This window comes from Vanessa cardui, chromosome W (genome assembly GCF_905220365.1).
Source record: "Vanessa cardui chromosome W, ilVanCard2.1, whole genome shotgun sequence".
Lineage (NCBI taxonomy): Eukaryota > Metazoa > Arthropoda > Insecta > Lepidoptera > Nymphalidae > Vanessa > Vanessa cardui.
In genome coordinates, this window is record NC_061153.1 from 10,409,380 (window position 1) to 10,428,936 (window position 19,557).

Consider the following 19,557-nt stretch of genomic DNA (forward strand, 5'->3'; position numbering starts at 1 on the left):
GCATATAGAGGAGTTCATATGAAAACCAAGGCAAAAAAAAATATTTGCCCGAATTTGCCCGAAGGGAAAACACAAAATAAATAATTCATTTAAGATTTATATCGCGATATTTTTGAAAAGGAGATCTTTTCTGACATTTTATTCATAAATAATATTGTCTTTTACTAAATAAATAAAAGTCTAGGCAAAGTAAAAGTAGTAGGAAATGTCTTAATTTACATTTTTACCGCACTCTATGATATGGACAATATTTGTTATCACGGTGGAAACTAGGCAATTCTAATTTAGTTTATGTACTTTTTCACTAAATTATGTGAACTAAAAGGTAGGAAAGTAGTTTAATATCATAAAACTATATTTATATGTAAAAAAAAATTATTAAACTTTGTTTATGTATGAAAAAGTGTAGTCTTTATTTTTGTATAATTTTTTAAATGTATTTTTAATAAAAAAATTAGAACAAATGTTTCTTCATTTGAAAGAATATATATTAAGGAAACTACATAACAAATTTCAGCCATTTATATAAATCGATAACAAAGTTACAGATTTTTGAGATGCAAAACAAGATTTCGCGCCACTGTGCGGCGTCGCGCAACCCCCCGTCAAGATCCGAGGCGGAGTGGAAGGTTGCGGGCGACGCAAAGAAGAAGAAGCGCGCCAACGGGCCAAAAAAGAGGTCCAGAAGAAGAAGGACGAGGGAGTCGCGGCGGCCAAGCGCCGGCCTGCAAGGCTCAGGACTCCCCGCTCGACTGCAGTGGCTCTCACCCTGCAGCCAGGGGCGGAAGAGCGGGGACTCTCCTATGCTGGCATCTTGGCCAAAGCCAAAGCTGAGATCACGCTCAGCGATCTCGGCATAACGGGCCTCCGGTGCAAAACGACTGCCACCGGAGGCCGACTCCTGGAGGTCTCGGGGGACACGAGTGGTCCCAAAGCTGACGCCCTAGCGGAAAAGCTCAGGACGTCACTAGGGTCAGACGACGTCCGAGTGTCCAGGCCTACCAAATGCGCGGTTTTGCGCATTTCAGGCCTGGATGACTCTGCGACGACAGAGGAAGTCGTCGCCGCCGTCTCCAAGACTGGAGGATGCCCGCCTGATCAGGTTAAGGCGGGCACGATACGTCGGGGGGTCTCCGGACTCGGGACCACCCACGTGAGCTGTCCCTTAGCGACGGCCAGGAAGTTAAGGGACAGCAAACTCCTAGTGGGGTGAGTCTCGGCACAGGTCACCTTCCTACCGCCGAGGCCTTTCCGGTGCTACCGCTGTCTGGAGGGTGGACATGCGGGGGCACGGTGCACCGCTGAGGTAGACCGTAGCCAACTTTGTTACCGCTGCGGTCAGCCCGGTCACAAGGCTGGCACCTGCTTTGCCAAGACGCCGCACTGCGTTATATGTGCGGCGTCTGGAAAGCCAGCCGACCACAAAATCGGGTCGAAGGCCTGTGCGAGACCCACTGCCACAACCACGGCGAAGACACAACCGGCTCATCCGCCGAAGAAATCGAAGAACGCAAACAAGAAGGCAGCCAGCTCCTCGCAGCCGGTTCGACCACCGGCTGCGGCACAAGAACACCCGAGGACTGGGGAGGAGGCGACGGCCATGGACACCCAATAATGGCTCTAAGTCGTCTTCTCCAAGCCAATATAAACCACTGCGCCAGGGCTCAGGATCTCTTGCTCCAGAGCATGGCGCAGTGGTCGTGGATCGTCTGCCTCGATGTGGCCGCCGTCGCCGACCCGTACTTCGTGCCGCCCAGGGATGACTGGGTGTGTGACGATAACCGCTCGGTAGCGTTGATCAGGAGGTCCGCCGCTGACATGCTTCTGGGGTGACATCATGGTCGTGGGAGTATATTTCGCCCCCAGCCTTTCTCTCGCCGATCTGGAGAGTGTCACGCTGGAGTTTTTTTTTTATTTATTTAAGCACACTAACAATATATATATTTTTACACTGATATAAAATTTGAAAGAGTTCAATACAATAAAGTCCTTAATATATATATATTTCAATAACTAGCGTACATAACTTACACAAAAAGCTCAGCTAGTGAAATAAGGGGAAATAAAAAATACAGCAATCTTCTAACGAAAAAAATAACACGTGACAAATATTATAATATACAAAATTAATCAAATCAAACAAACAAGAAAACAAAAATATGACAAATCGAAAAATAACTAATAACAAATAAAATTACAAAATACAGAAAAAAAAGTTGAAATGTTTATAATAAAGAAGTTATAATATTGGATTTTGACTACAAAATTTATGTGAAATGAAGGGTGAGTTTTTTCTTAAAAGTATAAAAGGAATCATTAAAAATGTCAATGCCAGGTATATGTCTCGCAACATTGTTGTAATTTAAACATAACCTAATGACGGGTGCCTGATTTCCCATATGTGTTTTTATTTATAATTTTTTTTATTTATAATTCTTTATTGCACACCACAAACAAAAACAAAAAAGAAAGTAACATAAAATTAATAAAATACAAAAAAAAACAAAACAAAAGAAGTACATTAAAAGTGTTGTACAATGGGCGGACTTATGGCTTTTTAGCCATCTCTTCCAGACAACCCAATCAATGGGAGGATCCAAAACCATCGGCGTAGGCGGTGCAGTCATAAACTTACATACAAATAGTTACACACTAATACTTATACTTCTTATATATATATATATATATATAAATATATACATATATATTATGTATAAATAATATATATCTCTATCATACATACTTAAGATAATAAAATGATATAAAAATACATAAAATTACATAATAAATGTTATATAAAATAATTAAAAAGGCTCTTTTAAAAACTGAAATAGATGGAGCCTTTTTAATGTTTACTGGAAGGGCATTCCTTAACCTTATGGCCTGTACAGTAAACGATTTGTTTAGAAATGTAGTTTTGTGTACAGGCATTTTAAGTGTTAGGTACCGCTTAGATCTTAAAAACAAAGGATCACCAAGAAATTCAAATTTATCTTTTAAATATGTAGGAAAACTATAGTTAAATAGCGCACAGTACAGAAGAGAAAGAATATGTAAGTTCCGGCGAAGACGTATAGGAAGCCACTTGAGTTTTGAACGATATTCGGAGACATGGTCATATTTTCGTAGGCAAAATATGAATCGAATAGCAATATTTTGAAGTCGCTCAAGTTTATTCAGTTGGTCCTCGGTGAGATCAGGATAGCTTGCATCTGCGTAATCTAGAATTGATAAAAGGAGAGAGTTTGTTAGCATAATTTTGGTAGGAATTGGAAGTACAGATTGGAGTCGCCGCAATGAGCTCAACGCAGCGAATATTTTCCTACTGACCTCTTTTATTTGTACTGACCATAATAACGTCTGGTCTAAATACACACCAAGATCTTTAACGTTAGAGTAGTAGGCTATTGTAGTACCTCTGAATTCCACAGATGGTAAATTTAATAAATCTACCCTAGAGATCATGCCTGGACTACCAATTATGATTGCCTGCGATTTACTTGGATTGATGTTAAGTCCGTATCGCTTGCTCCACTCAGAGATTGAAACAAGATCGTCATTAATAGCATCAATCGCTGCAGAAAGATCTTGAAGTGTTCCATGTCAATAAATCTGGATATCGTCTGCATACATATGGTAGAGAGAAGAAATGCTTGAAGTGATAGAATTAATAAAAATTGAAAAGAGTAAAGGAGATAAGACGCCACCTTGAGGAACCCCTGCCTGAACATCACACCATGAGGAGAAAGACTCATTATGGCGAATACGATGTCGTCGGCCTTTGAGGTAACTCTGAAACCAAACAACCACTGATGGAGATATGTTAACAGAACCTAACAAACTCAAAAGGATGTCATGATCAACACAATTAAATGCGTTGCTAAAATCCAATAAAATTAAAATTGTGAGTTGTTTATTATCCATTGCTGCACGAATGTCATCAGTAACCTTCACCAGAGCAGAGACCGTACTATGACCCGCACGGAAGCCGGATTGGAAAGAGTTGAGGATGGAGTGATTGTTAAGGAAAGTATTTATTTGTTGAAAAACTATTTTTTCTAAAATTTTGGAAAGAAACGGAAGAATAGAAATCGGTCGGTAATCGGAGTTGTTAATAGGATTAGGTTTTTTGGGAAGTGGTATGATATGAGCACCTTTCCAAGCATCAGGGAATGTGCTACGGGTGATGGAGTAATTTAGGATTTGCACTAAAGTAGGTCCAATAATGTCAAGGATGGGAATAATCATTTTACGGCTTATGCAGTCAGTACCAACGGCATTCGAAGACGTGGATAATATGTTCTTCTTAACATCACATTCAGTGATAGAGGAAAATGTAAACGGTGGAAATATAGAAGTTGGTTGCGAGGAAAGAATATTAAGCGTGCAATGCTTATCAACACTATCAAGTACAGAATGTGAAGAGGAATGCTTATTTAAAAGCTCAACGTCAATTTTAATGGGAGAGTTATGTGCTGATTTACCAACTCCTAGTGTTTCAAGAAATTTCCAGATTTTTGAAGTGTCGCCGTTTTCGACAGATTTGTGAATGTAGCGTCGTTGAGCGTCTCTACATGCTGTATTGCATCGATTCCGAGCTTTCCTATATTTGTCGCGATTGATGTCTGTGTCATGCATCTTAAATTTGTTTTTAGCATGGTTTTTTTTTCAATCATATTTTTTAAGTCGTCTGACGACCACGGCGCTGGAAGGTGTTTCAACTTAACCGGTCTCAAAGGGGCATGGGTATCGTATAATTGAGTAAGCAGCCTATTAAATTTATCTATTTTGTCATTAATTGACTCAGCAGAGAGTTTCGACGACCAATCCAACTGGCGAGCATCATCACAGAGTCGAATCTGATCCATTCCTGCAAAATTACGATACAGAAGAATACGAATTTTATACGAAAGAAAGATCAGGTCATGATATGAAAATGCATCAGCAGGGCATTGACCATATTTTGAAATAAAATCGGAAGAAGAAACCATAATAAGATCCAGAAGGGATGGAATACACCCAGGAGAATGGTGTGTAGACTTAAGAGGTAAAACATGTAAATTGTAGGAATCAGTTATTTCTAATAATTTCTTACACCGAGAGTCATCTTTAAGTAAACAAGTGTTAAAATCACCCATAATAATGGAGTGACTGTAGGTAGGGATAAAATTATGTAAAACGTTTTCAAAAGTGGTAAAATAATTAGACAGAGAAGAAGGGTTGTAAAATACACCTAGGAGAAGTTTAGAACAGGACAGACTTACTTCGATAAGCAAATGTTCGATCGCATCGGGCGGAGGTGGTTGGGCAGACGAGCTGAGTACTGAGAAAGGGATACAGGAGCGTAAATAGATTGCGACGCCATCACCCCTCCTCCCGCTACGATCATTGCGAATCAGTTGGAAGCCGGGCAACGAGTAAGATGTCGATGGTAAGCAGGGCTTTAACCAAGATTCAGAGATGAGGATGGCATGAATATTGCGGGAGTCAAATGATGCAAGCATATCAGGATAATGAGCCGGAACACTTTGGTCATTGATGTGAATGACATTAAAATTTTTTACACAGTCGGAAAAAAATGAATCGAGGGTGACATTTAATGAAGGACAAGATGTACTGTGAAAGATATCATCACTAGAGTATCCATCAGAGGATGGGGAGAGGAAAATATCACTATGAATACTACTATTAGACGACATACCAAAAAAAAATAAATTAAGAATATAAATAATAAATAAAAATAGTCTGATACTAAAAAAAATAGAAATAAATATATTAATAATAAATAAATATAATAAGATTAATTTATAAAATTATAAATTATAATATACTAAATAAAACGACCTACTAAACCAAATAACCACAAAGCTAATATAGCTGCCAGCCATGATAGTTGCAAAATATAATACTTAAAGCATAAATATAAGTAGAACAAATTCAAAAATATGAAAGTAAACATATTGTAAAAAAAAAGAGAAACGTAAAATACAAGAACTGTAACAAGTCATGTGCACATTACACAATCAAGAGCAGTATTATTGTAAATTAAGTAAAAAGATAATAGAAAAGCATAAAGTAAAATTAAAAAAATAAAAACAAGAAAAAACTATAATAATTAAGTAATATAACTTAAAATAAGTGAAGATAATGTTATTATATTTAAGGACTTAATATTACAGTGAGTACTCACTCCCTATTATTTAAAAACGTACTTATAAATAAGAATTGTCGTATACGTCAGCTGTCAGATGTCAGTGTAACATGAATTATTGAATTATAACTTCTATCATTAAAACAAAAGAAAAAAAGAAATGTGGGTAAAACGAAGTTGTATACAAAAGGAATATAAAATATCTAATGAAAAGGAGGAGATATAGAAAAAATATTGCTCTTACTTATAGCTATCACTTATAGTAAGACAAAACAAAGAAAATATATATATTGTAAAAATTGTTTTTGATTGCGGAATATAAAAAATATTACGAACTTTATGTCTCGGATATTTACGTGGAACGGAAAGAGATATGCGTTCGGGCAAGCTGCTGCATTGAACTTCGTTGTGTAGAATTTTGTGTAAAAAACACAATTCGAGAAGTATCCGCCTATCCCGTAGGCACATCTTCTTAAACCAAGCCAGTCGCTGGTTGTATGGCTGCCTGTATCTCACACAGGCAGCCATACAACCAGCGACTGGCAGAAAAAGCTAAGCTTCTTGTAAAAGTACGTTGTATACTTTCAACACGCTGAGAGTGAACATTATAAGCGGGATTCCAAATAGTACTAGCATATTCTAGGTGACTGCGTACTAGGGCATCAAACAAAATTATTTTTGTGGTTTGAGAGAATCCCTTGGTGTTACGCCTAATGAACCCTAAAATACATGCCGCTTTGGTTACAATTTTATTTACGTGAGACTTAAAAGATAGTTTTTTGTCAATAATGACTCCTAAATCCCTAATTTCTGTAACTTCTTGCAATAACATGTTGTTTATTGAGTAACTAGAGACAAGTGGTTTTTTTTCTAGTGCATTTGATAAAAAAACATTTGTTAACATTAAGAGTCATGTTATTGGTATTACACTATGTAGATATTCTGTTTAGATCTTCTTGAACCAATTTTGGCATCTCCTTTGTTATTGATAATTTTATAAATTTTTAGATCGTCAGCGAATAACGAATTTCTACAATTTCTAATCTCAGACGAAATATCATTTATAAACACCAGAAACAACAGTGGCCCCAAATGAGACCCTTGTGGCACTCCAGATCTAGCATAATATGTGGTCGATTCGAAACCATTGATAGCAACGCACTGAGGCCGCATGCTTAGATAGGATTCGAACCATTTCAATAAAGAGCCCTCTATTCCGTAGTGACTTAACTTGTTAGACATGATCGACTTTATCAAATGCGCTACTGAAGTCTGTATAGATGGCATCGATTTCTTTCCCAACATCAATTGCACGTGACAGTTCTGTCACAAAATCGGATAAATTTGTTTGTACGGAAAAACCTTTCCTGAAACCATGCTGGGTGCTAGTGAGAAAACGGTCCAGATGGGAAGATATTAATGGATGTAACAGTTTTTCAAATAATTTAGAAAAACAGGAAAGAATTGATATCGGATGATAGTTTTTAACATCCATGCGATCACCTTGCTTATATACTGGAACAATTCGTGCTTTTTTCCACTCTTCGGGAAAAATTCCTTCACTAAGAGATCGATTATAGATCAACATTAACGGCGAGGCGATAGCTGAACCACATCGCTTGACAAAAAAAGGGACAAGGCCATCAGGACCTGCACCTTTCTGAGTATCTAATAATTTGATTTGCTTCAACACCGCATTTTCGTGGAACTTTATTTTTCCAATGTGTGAAACGTTGGGGTTTTGAATCCTGACTGGTTTAGAACTATTATGAGTAAAAACTGAAGAGAAATAATCGGCAAACAGGTTTGCAATTGTGGGACCGGAGTTAGCTGTCATATTATTCAAAGTCATTGATGCGGGATACGACGATTCATTATTTTTCTTGTTTTTAAAGAAACTCCAAAAAGCATTAGGGTTCCTAGAAATATTCGCTTGGGCGTTGTCTTGGTATTCACTGTAACACTTATTATAAAGCTTATGACAGCGCTTCCGAAGCAATTTAAATTCTAGTTCATCTCTAGGATTTCCGTATTTATGAAAATTTGCACGAATTCGGTCTTTTTCCGCTAATAACTTAATTAAGTTGCGTTTGAACCATACGGGATATCTGGCTTTGCGCAACGTACGTTTTGGTACGAACTTATCTATGATTACTGACAAGGAAGTATAAAATGTCTCAACCATGGCATTAACATTGCTACGTGTAGAAAATTTCTCAGGCCAATTAATCCATTTTAATTCGTTAATAATACAGGTATAATCAGCTTTATAAAAGTTGTAATTTGGACAAGTTTTCGGACGAAGATAGGCTACGTCAACATCAAAAATTTTTATTAACAAGTTCGGATGGAAAGGATCAAGTTTACTCAATAATTCGAGTGGTTTGCTTACTGCTATTTTTGGTAGATTACTTATGACTAAATCTAGGAGCCTATTATCACAATTTTTAATACAATTAAATTGGTAAAAATTGTTAACAGACAAAAAATCAATCAATGAATAACCTAGTGTAGAAGTACAATTAGATGGTGTAGTATATGAACATTTATCTTTGATATTCCAATTTAAGAAGCTCAGATTAAAATCACCTATGATAATTATATACTTCTCTCCATTTTTCTTTGATGTACGGCTAATTTATTTTCATCTTTTTTACGCAATGACCATGTTTGACAACCGTATGTAAGGCAGGGTAGTATAACTAAAACATGTATAACATGGACGAAGTCAGCATTTTGCATTTTGCAAGTCAAACTTCAAAGAAGATGAGATCAGCAGAGGCAAAGTGCTGCTTTTCCAAACGCTTGGGAAGATTCACAAAATGCCGTCACGCAGAAGGGATGGAACACAAAAGAGTATCCAGGACATCATCGACCTGTTGAAGATGACCGACCCGGACGACGTGCCCGCTTTCGTGGCGAAGGAGTTGCATAAACTGCCCCCTGTCACATTCGATCACGTCGACGTTACCAGGTTGCTTAAGGACATCACATACTTGAAGACGACCCTGGCTGAGGTAGAATCGAAGTTGGAGGCATCAGACAAAACTATTAGTGAATTGCGTGCTGAAGTAGTGCAATTACGTAGCGCTACTTCGGAATGTAGGTCACACGATGCCTCGAATGTGAATATGAGACGCGGTGCGAAAAATGCGCTCGGTGGCAGTTTCGTGTTTGCGACTGTCGATAGTGCTGACGACGCATCACGTCACTCCGCCGCCAGTTCAACGCCCCCGATTGAAGCGTTGTCACAGCGAAATAGCCCGATTCCCAAAAGTGCTTACGCTGCTGTAGCTGCTAAACCTGCTGCATCGCAGAGTAAGACACAGAAAGAGGGAAAACAGATCCAAATAGTCCAAACCCACGAGGATCTGAGACAACCGGGTTTGAAAACAAACCGAGTAGATGCAGATGGCTTCGTCAAAGTTGAGAAGAAGAAGGAGAAGCCGTCGAGCCGCAACCAGTGCGGGAGCGCACAGCCGTCGGATGCAGGAACTTCGTTGCGGACAGCTGTTCCAACAACACAGCTGTACCTGTCCCGTCTACATTACTCCACAAAGGCAGAGGAGATTGTGGAGTATATTCGCATGAAAACGACGTGGATATTGAGGGTCGTGAAGTTGGAATCGCGTTACAACGTGAATTTTAATTCATTTGTGGTGCGCGTTCCGACTCAACATCTAGCGACCTTCATGCAGCAGAGTTTTTGGCCAACGGGTGTGGTGTTTCGTAGATTTCGTGGCAGGATACCCTGCACCACGCGCAACAGCACATGATAGTGTAGTGTAGTGTAGTGTAGTTATAAGTTTAAGAAAATATGTATTAGTATATTATATGATTATGTTGTATATTGTTATGAAATAGTATTTTTAAGTGAATATGTATTAGTATATTTTTAAGATAATGTATATTATGTAGTTATATTTCTATGGGCCACTGTTGCCTGATTTAAATAAACAAATAAAAAAAAAATAACTATGTCATGCATGCATGTCTTTGTTTTTCATTATTTCTTTGAACATCCAAAATACTTTTCCAAGCTATTGCTATCCGTCTATTTATTTCTTTTTCTGTATGATCATTGAATGAGATAGATTGGCCTAGGTAAATATATTCTGACACATACTCTATGACTTCCCCATCTACCTTGATAACTTTGGTTTCCCCATTCGTAATTATTTTTGTTTTGGAAGTATTCAGCGACAATCCAACCTTTTTACTTTCTCTCGTACTATCGTTAATCATATTTTCTAACTGTGTACTATTTTCTGAAAATATTGCAATATCATCCGTGAACCTCAGGTGACTCAAATATTCTCCGTCTATTTTTGTTCCACGTCCTTTCCAATTAATATTTCTAAATACTGTTTCCAAGACCGCGGAGAATATTTTGGGAGAGAGTGGGTCGCCCTGTCTAACTCCTTTCTTTATTGGAAATTCTTCTCCATCCCTCTCTAGCCGTATTTTAGATGAATTATTTGAATAAATACTGTACAGAAGCTCTATGTATTCGATGTCTACGTTTTGCTCTACCAGCGCATTCCAGATCGCGCCATATTCCAAGGAATCAAAGGCTTTTGTAAAGTCTATAAAACAAATATACACAATCCTTCCATATTCGTTGCTTTTTTCTATAAGTTGTGTCACTACATGGATGTGATCGATGGTAGAAAATTTCTTCCGGAATCCTGCTTGTTCACGCGGTTGGTTCTCGTCTAGTATTTTAGAGATTCTGTTCAGTATCACTTTCGAAAAGACTTTATACACATTGCTCATGAGACTGATCGGCCTGTAGTTGTTCAAGTTAGCTCTATCTCCTTTCTTGTGTAGTAAAGTTGTAGTAGATCTGGACCATTGCATGGGAGTCTTTCTTTTTTCGAGTATATTGTTAAACATCGTTTGTATGGGTCTTAGTAGAAGTTCACATAGGGACTTAAGAAGTTCATTTGTGATTTTATCACCTCCGGGCGATTTGTTATTTTTTTGTGTCTTAATTGCATACTCTATCTCCGAAAGAAGTATTAAAGGTACCTTTTCGTCATCTCTCTTTTCTAGTTTGTATTCACCAAGTTCAGTCGTTGATTGACTAGAATAGAGTTCTTTGTAGAATTTTGTTCCTGTTGCCTCTTTTATATGTCTAATCGTTTTATTTTATTATTACCAGCATTATCTATTATATTTGGTGTCCATTTTGAAGATCTTTGTAGTTCTATGAATGCTTTTTTCACAGCTCCTGTTGTATTTATGTATCTTTCAAAAGTAAGTCTTTTATGTTCCTTTGAATTTTCTGAAATTTCTCTATTAATTTGTTTACTTATTTGGGTTATTTTGTTTCTAATTTATCTAGTTCTTCTTTCTTGGTATAATTTCTTTCTTTCTTGTAGTAGTTTCTTTATATGAGATTTTCTGTAATCATACATGTTCTTTTTAGTATCGGGTATCTGATTGAATAAATTGGTCATTTCCTTTTCAAAGTTATTATATTGATTTTGTATATTATATGATCTCTCTACTGCTTGTTTGAATTTTTCTTCCCATTGTTTTTTGCTCTCTCTTGGTAAAGTTGGTATGTCTCTAGTGTAGTTTCTCGTTGAATTAATGAATTTTCTTTTTCTTATCGTTTCTATATGTAAAGTGCAGCGAATCATTCTGTGATCCGTATTTATTTATTTATTTATTTGGTAATCCAACAGTTTTTATACAAAGTTGATATATTGACTATTATATAACATATAATTAAAACCAAAATAGGATTACATAGGCAACTTAAACATATTAATAACTAGAAGACGGTAGTAAAAGTAAAACTGTTTACGGGTGGGAATCCAATATGTGTGTGAGTGTGAGTGTGGTGTGTATGTGTGTGCGTGAGTGTGAGTGGTGTGTGTGTGTGTGTGTTATAATGATTTTTTATCTTTTTTAATTATAGCCTTTTTAAAAGCTACTTTTGAAATGCTGAACAGATCTATTTCTGAGTATTTTGAATTATACGTCTGGACCATGCGATTAAGGCCAGAGTTGTATGTATAATTAGTGTTTAGCTCAGGCGTGTGAAATAGTGCTGTGTGACGTGTGCGGCGATTAGGAACTCTTAAATACAAAGCGCTCAATAAATCGACGCAATCTATATCTCCGGTTATTATTGCATGTAGCATATACATATCGTAATGTCGTCGTCTCGTTTCTAATGTTTCAATATTATATTGTTTACATATAGCAACATAATTTTATGAACTTTTTTTGTATTTTCTCCAGTTTTTCTTTGTAAGTTATATAATTCGGAGACCATATACTACAACCGTATTCTAGAATATAACGTACATAAGTAAAATATAAAAATTTTATGCATTCAATGTTATTAAAAGATTGACATATACGTTTAATATAGCCTAATTGCTTATATGCCTTATCAGTAATGAGTTCTATATGCTCTGCCATCAATAATTTAGAGTCTAATTGAATTCCAAGGTCACGCACTGATTTAACTTCTTGTATCGGCATGTTATCAGTATTATAGTTATATTCAATATTTTTATACTTCCTAGAAAATGTTATTTTTACTGTTTTTTTAATAGTAATCGTTATTTTATTTTTTTCGTAGTAATTTGAAAGATTATCAAGGTAACGTTGCAGTTCAGTGCAGTCAGATGTGCTACTTATTACTTTATAATTTTTTTTATCATCGGCAAATAGTAAAAAACGGGAGTTTTTTTTTTATTTTATGGTATAGGTTGGCAGACGAGCATATGGGCCACGTGATGGTAAGTGGTCACCATAACCCATAGACAATGACGCTGTAAGAAATATTAACTATTCCTTACATCGTCAATGTGCCACCAACCTTGGGAACTAAGATGTTATGTCCCTTGTGCCTGTAGTTGCACTGGCTCACTCACCCTTCAAACCACAACAATATTAAGTACTGTTATTTGGCGGTAGAATAACTGATGAGTGGGTGGTACCTACCCAGACAGGCTTGCACAAAGCCCTACCACCAAGAAAACTTAAAACAATTAAATATATCATATAAGTATACGTTATACAGTAACGGACCTAATAGTGATCCCTGTGGGACCCCTGAAGTTGCGTATATGAAGTCACTACGAGCACTACCTATAACAACTGCTTGCTGCCTTTTTGATATATATGAACAAAACCACCTATGTAAGTCACCTTTGATTCCAAGTTCTTGAAGCTTTTGCATTAGTATATCATGGTAGTAGACCAAACGCCTTTTGAAAGTCGGTATATATTACATCTACTTGCTCTCTATTGTCCATTGCCATGTAAACAAAATTAGTAAATAGTGATAAGTTTGTTACCGTTGATCGTTTTTCCATAAAGCTATGTTGTTGTACGGGTATTGAGTTGTGGATAATAGGTACGATCGCCTTATAAACAATTCTTTCAAATCTTTTACTTATTGTATTTAATATGGAAACGGGTCTATAATTTTCTAATTTATTCATTGGTCCTGATTTATGGATTGGTATGATTAGTGCTTCCTTCCATTTCGTTGGAAAAGCGCTAAATACATTAACAGACTTATTATATATTATTGACAGTGGCTCTGCTAATGCTTTAGCACATTTACTGTAGAATATGGCTGGGATTCTGTCACTTCCTGCTCCTTTTTTTATATCCAGGTCTTTAAGTATTTTATAAACTATTTTTTTGTCAATGTTGAGGTTACAAATAGTATCATTTGTATTAGGTTCTTGGAAATGTGTGCTGTAAGCATTACCATTACGCTTGGCAAAAACACTTTCGAAGAATTCACAGAATCCCGTGCATATTTCTGTAGGATTATTGAATTGACGATCTCCTAAGGAAAGAGAGCTCGGATAGCCGTTCTTACAGTTTCGTAAGTATTTTTGGTACCACCATAATCGTGTTGGATTCTTTTGTAATGTTCTCCTGCATTTTTGTTTTAAATTGATCGTAATACTTATTTTGTGCTTTCTTTTGTCTGAATCGTAATAGTGAAAATTCACCATAATCACGTGGATTTTTAGATGATTCCCAACGTGCATGAGCTTTAAGTTTGTCTCGAATTATATGTATTAGGGATTTGCTTATACCAAATGGGGTAGTGGTTAAGATATTTGCCTGTGGTATTTGGTACATGTTCGTCTATTATTTTGTTAATAATGATATAGAAGATGTTAACTATGTCATCAATAGTATTACCGTTTAGAATAGATTGCCAGTCTAACTTAATGAGAGTATCATTAATGGCATTAAAATCCGCTTTTTGGAAGTTTAATTTACTTAAAGGAGGTACATTAAGTTCTCTTAATAGAAAATCTGAGGCATCAATTTCGAGACTGGGGTGATATTTATCTTCAACAACTAAGTTTTGATTCGACCTTTGAACATCTAGATAAGTATTTCCAAAAACTAAGTCCAAAGTGTTGTTACTACAATTTGATATTTTGTTAAATTGTGTCAAGTTAAAACCGCTGCAGGTTTCAATAAAATTAGTTGATACGGTCTGTAACAATGATGATCCACGATTAAGGTGCAATGGCCCTGTTCCCTTCCAGTCAATGTGGGGAAGATTAAAATCACCCACTATTATAAAGTAATCTTCAGGTAATTGTATTAACATGGATGACAAAAAAGTAGTTACTGTCTCAATACGTTTAACTTGATCAATATCTGGTGGTATATAAAATACTCCGATATGTAATCTTTGATTATCCTTTATGACGTTTTTAGGGGTTGTTATCCAAACTGATTCAACACCGGGCGAACTCCACTCTGGTCTTCCTTGAGGCTGTAATATGGATTTGGCGCATATCATAACTCCACCTCCAGTATGTTTGGTCGATGTGCTAGTATTTCGATCCGTACGAAAAACGTCATATCTGTCATCGCACAGTTCTCTGACATAAAAGCCATCAGTAAGCCAAGTTTCGGTTATTAGAATGATGTCGTAATCGTTGATTAATATATTTGAACGAAATTCTTCAGTTTTGGTTCGCAATCCACGGACATTCTGATAAAATAGTTGTAAAGCATTAATCATTTATATTGGCAGTTTAAAGGAAAGCTTAAGTATATGGATAAATTATAATTGAAATTAACATTAATGGTGACGTTTAAATATAAAATACTGTTGCATGATTCTAATGATTCTAATAATGTGATAAAATAGGAAATAGTATCAATTTGTATATGTAAATTAAAAGTTTTCTCTAGACATATTACTCGTATTTGTTGTGATTTTAATAAAAGTTGTCCAGCTTTACAATTGATTTGATTAAAAGTAAATAAATATAGTATAAGTAATTGTGTAGATTGTTTTAGTGTAGTGTAGCTTAGTAAATTGTAAGTAAGTGTAAGTATGACATGTATTTTTTGTATTGAATCCCATCTCGCCACATCAACTAAAATAGGAAGTCTAAGTTCATAACTTTGAAAATTCAGTATAAAGTTTACAATATTCACACAAAAAGATTTCAATTTTAAGTTATTATAATTAAAATCTACATAATTTTCCTTAGATCCTTTTCGGAGTTTATGTTTATTGCGTTTTTTTTTGTTTTTTCTTAAAAAAATATTGCAATTTCTTATCCAGACGAATTTATAAGCCTTTTCTGATGCGCGTATTTTTGTTTTTCTGAACAGCTCTTTGTTCATGGGTGTTAGGTGTTCGTTGACGAAAAAGTTTCGAGGTGGGCCATTCAATCCTATGTGACTCGTATTGATATCCCTGCATTTTCTTAATCCTGATAGAATCGAATCCTTTAAGTCGCGACTTTTTAATTTGGCCACGAGTGATTTGGGTCTACCCGATTTTTGCTGCATCGGCTGCACTCGATTTGCGAATACAATCTCTTCAGGTTTGACATTGACTCCGGCATGCTTTGCAATATTTACAATGATATTAATCGGCGATTCTCCTTTCGTTTCTGGCAGGCCCATTACTTATATATTTGTCATTCGTGACCACTGCTGTTGTTTATTTATTTGTGCTTTCAAGTCTGAGAGTTCGCTCTCTGATTTAAGCGCCAATGATTCTAGTTCATTATATTTTTTCTCTAATATATCGTATACGCAATTTATTTTGTGAATCTTCTAAGCTTTTTAACTCGACGGTTAATTCCTTTCGTATTTCTTCCATAAGCGATTGCTTTAGCTGATTCACAATTGTTTGTACCATTGGCTTCAAACGCTCCTCAATTATTGATTCGCAGTATACCAAAAATTCAGACGGACTGTTTTTTTCTGGAGTGACTAATGGTTGACCTGCATTATCTACTGGAGAAGAGCAGGAAGGTGATCGCGACGTTGATGTGGACATAGGGCGATTATTTTCATCTGTATCTAATTGTTGCTTTCTAGTTTTTTTAACTTCTAATTCTAAATTGTTAGTGTTGCTTAAAGCATATTTATTCTGTGGTTCCAGACACGATGAACACTTCCATTGCGCTCTTGTTGCTGTAAGATCTTTAATCGTTTTGATACAATCGGTATGATAGTACTGCGAACATACCGTACATTTAATTCTTTTTTGAGTAACTGCAACATTGACATTGCATATCTTACATAGAAATACCATTTTGGCGCTTATGTCTACCAATATTAATAAATTTATAATTTGTAAAAATACAAAATTTGTGGTTTTGCTGAGAGTCGAACTCGGTGTACCGCAAGCTTCGACTTTACTTCTGCGCAGTGTCCACGACACCAGCGAGTGTATGGCGTAAATGTTAAATTTCTCGTACTGTATTGGCGTGATGATCCCTTAATATAATAATAAATTGTGGTAGGTAGATGGTTTAAAAAATATCACTGCACTCAGTTGTATCCAGCAAACCACTTTATATTTTTATTATTTAGCACCTTGCGCATGGACAGAACGTTTATATTTTTCTTGGAAACACTGTTTAAAGTTTTATTTAATGTAAGGATTATTGATTTGAATCACAATTTCCACTATTTTAAGAGTTAAGTAATTTTAAATGAGAGAAGCTTGTAACACGTCTTTCTAGCTCGAAGTACCCGACCGATATGATATATATATAAAAATTCAGATTTTGAATAATATTAAAATTTTGTACGTTCAGGTCGTTACTTGTAAGGATGTAATCAATTTCATTTCGTGTTGTAATTACGCTCGAGTCGGATCTATAACGCTCGAGTCAACGCTCGAGCAGTTTAAAAGTGCTCGAGTCGACAATCGAGCAGCTTCGTAAGCCTCGAGCCGTTTCTACAACGCTCGAGCGCTGGCTTGAGCGTTTAGATAAAAACGCTCAATTTTAGCGCGGAACTCGACGCTCGACTCGCGCTCGAGCGCCAGAATTTACAAAGTATACAAAGAACAAATTAGTTTATTTGTAACTACTTCTTAATATTTCTGGGGTTATCTTTATGCATATATTTATAATATGTATAACAGACACATATAGCACTATTTGTAAAAACCTTATTTATTGATCAAAATGATAAAAATAACCATTGATATAACAAACTTTACGTAATTATTAAATAAAACAAAAAATGTGATATTCTTTACATTTAGATATTACTTTATCATCTCAATCAGCCGCCGTCCAGCCCATTTAGTATAAACTTAGAAAATCTTAAATTAAATACTCTTTTTTAACCATGAGGAAAGACACATACAGGCCTGAATATTTTTATTGCTCAATCTGTTTCTTCTTTTAGATATAATGAGGCCTGCTTTTGAAAATGCTACCTCACTTGGCACATTTGTACTTGGAACAGACAAAATTTCATATACCATTTTAGTTAAGTTAGGCAATGCAGATTCTTTATTTTTCCATCACATCATAACATTTGTGCTTTCAGGTTCAATTGACGAGTTTAAATAAATTTCAATCTCATCTCTATATCTATCAGACTTTTGTTTATATATTGAAGAAAAAAAAGATTTCTTGATCTGAACATCTGAAGAAATTTTCTCGTGTAACATATCGTCTTGAGATAATGGTGATGTGTAATATTTATCGAGATAAAGCTGTTTTAGTTTTCTTAAAGGTTCTGGATTACCTTTATTCATAAAGTAATTATTATTTAAACGGGGATCTAAAATGGTTGCAATTTCAGTAAGATCAATTTGAATTTTTGAAGAGTATTCATTTAACTTGGTTATCATTGCTTTAGCACAATCTTTTAATATGTCAACATCTTGAAATTTATTTATATGACTCCGAAGAGAATCTACAATTGGGAAAAAATAATATATACTCGGATATTCATGTATAGATAACATTACTGTGGCTTCATAGAAAGGCTGTAAAAAATCGAGAATAGCTTTTATGTCATCCCAATTCTGAATGAAATTTGCATTGAAATCTGTATTTTCTGAACACATATATTCTAGTACCGTTTTCATCGAATAAGCTCTTTCCAACATTAAAAATGTGGAGTTCCATCGCGTGGGACAATCTTTTATAAGATCTAATTTTTTACGTTCAGCAAAATGCAGCATTCTTCGTAAACTTGCTTTCTTTTAGGTGAAAGGGTTATATATTTCACTAGATTTGATACCGCAGATATAATTGATTCAACTTCATTTACGCCTTTTTTAACCACTAAATTGAGCACATGCGCCAGGCATCTTACATGGACCACATCTTTATATTCTTCATGAAAGAGTTTTAAGAGGTTAATACATTTTACGTTTGTTGCATCATTATCTGTTGTTATGCACATTATTTTGTCTTTCAAAGAATAATCGGAAAATATTTGAATAATTTTTTGCAAGACTTGTTCGCTTTTATGAGGGTATGGTATTATATCAAATTCAATTATCATAGTAATCAGGTGTCTCTCATTAGTTATAAAATGTGCAGTAACTACTATGTACGGTTTTTTCGTAACTGATGTCCAAAAATCAAAAGTGAGTGACAGTTTATGTTTAGATGACTTGATGAAATTAATTACATCAATTTTCTTCTCTTTAAATAAATTTTAAATACTTTTAGTCAATTTGTAACGAGACCGTAGGGTATAATTTCCATTTAATGTAGATATCAGTTTCTGAAAATGTTCTTCTTCATCTATGTGTAATGAATGGTTTCCGTGTATTGCAAAATTTTTCAAAAGCATGTCGTAGTCTGAATGTTTCGTACCAAATGTTCGTTTTCCTAACAAGGAGTTACTTGGCTGACGTGGAGAACAAAGAGATGTGCTCGCAATGCTTGCATCTAGATCTGAAGAATTGGTAGTCGTATGCTGCGACGTATGTCTTTTAACTATGGAAGTGGAGGTCTTCAGTGAAAAACTTCTGTTACATATTTTACATGAAACACGACGACATGAGACGCGATGGTTTTATAGTTAACCCATTTCCAACTGTTCATACTTTTTTCGCACTTAGATAAATCCCTCAGTTCATCACTAACTTCCATGTAGCCTCGTCCATTCTCACT

The 19,557-nt window shown here is 35.6% G+C and overlaps 1 protein-coding gene across 1 annotated transcript; it reads left to right on the forward strand.

Moving 5' to 3' along the window:
- Positions 1-1,614: 1,614 nt before the first annotated feature.
- On the forward strand, positions 1,615-9,944 carry LOC124542592. The gene is made up of 2 exons (XM_047120523.1): positions 1,615-1,788; positions 8,902-9,944. Exons 1-2 carry the CDS (start codon positions 1,615-1,617, stop codon positions 9,925-9,927), a joined length of 1,200 nt encoding a protein of 399 aa, XP_046976479.1. The 3' UTR covers positions 9,928-9,944.
- Positions 9,945-19,557: the final 9,613 nt, after the last annotated feature.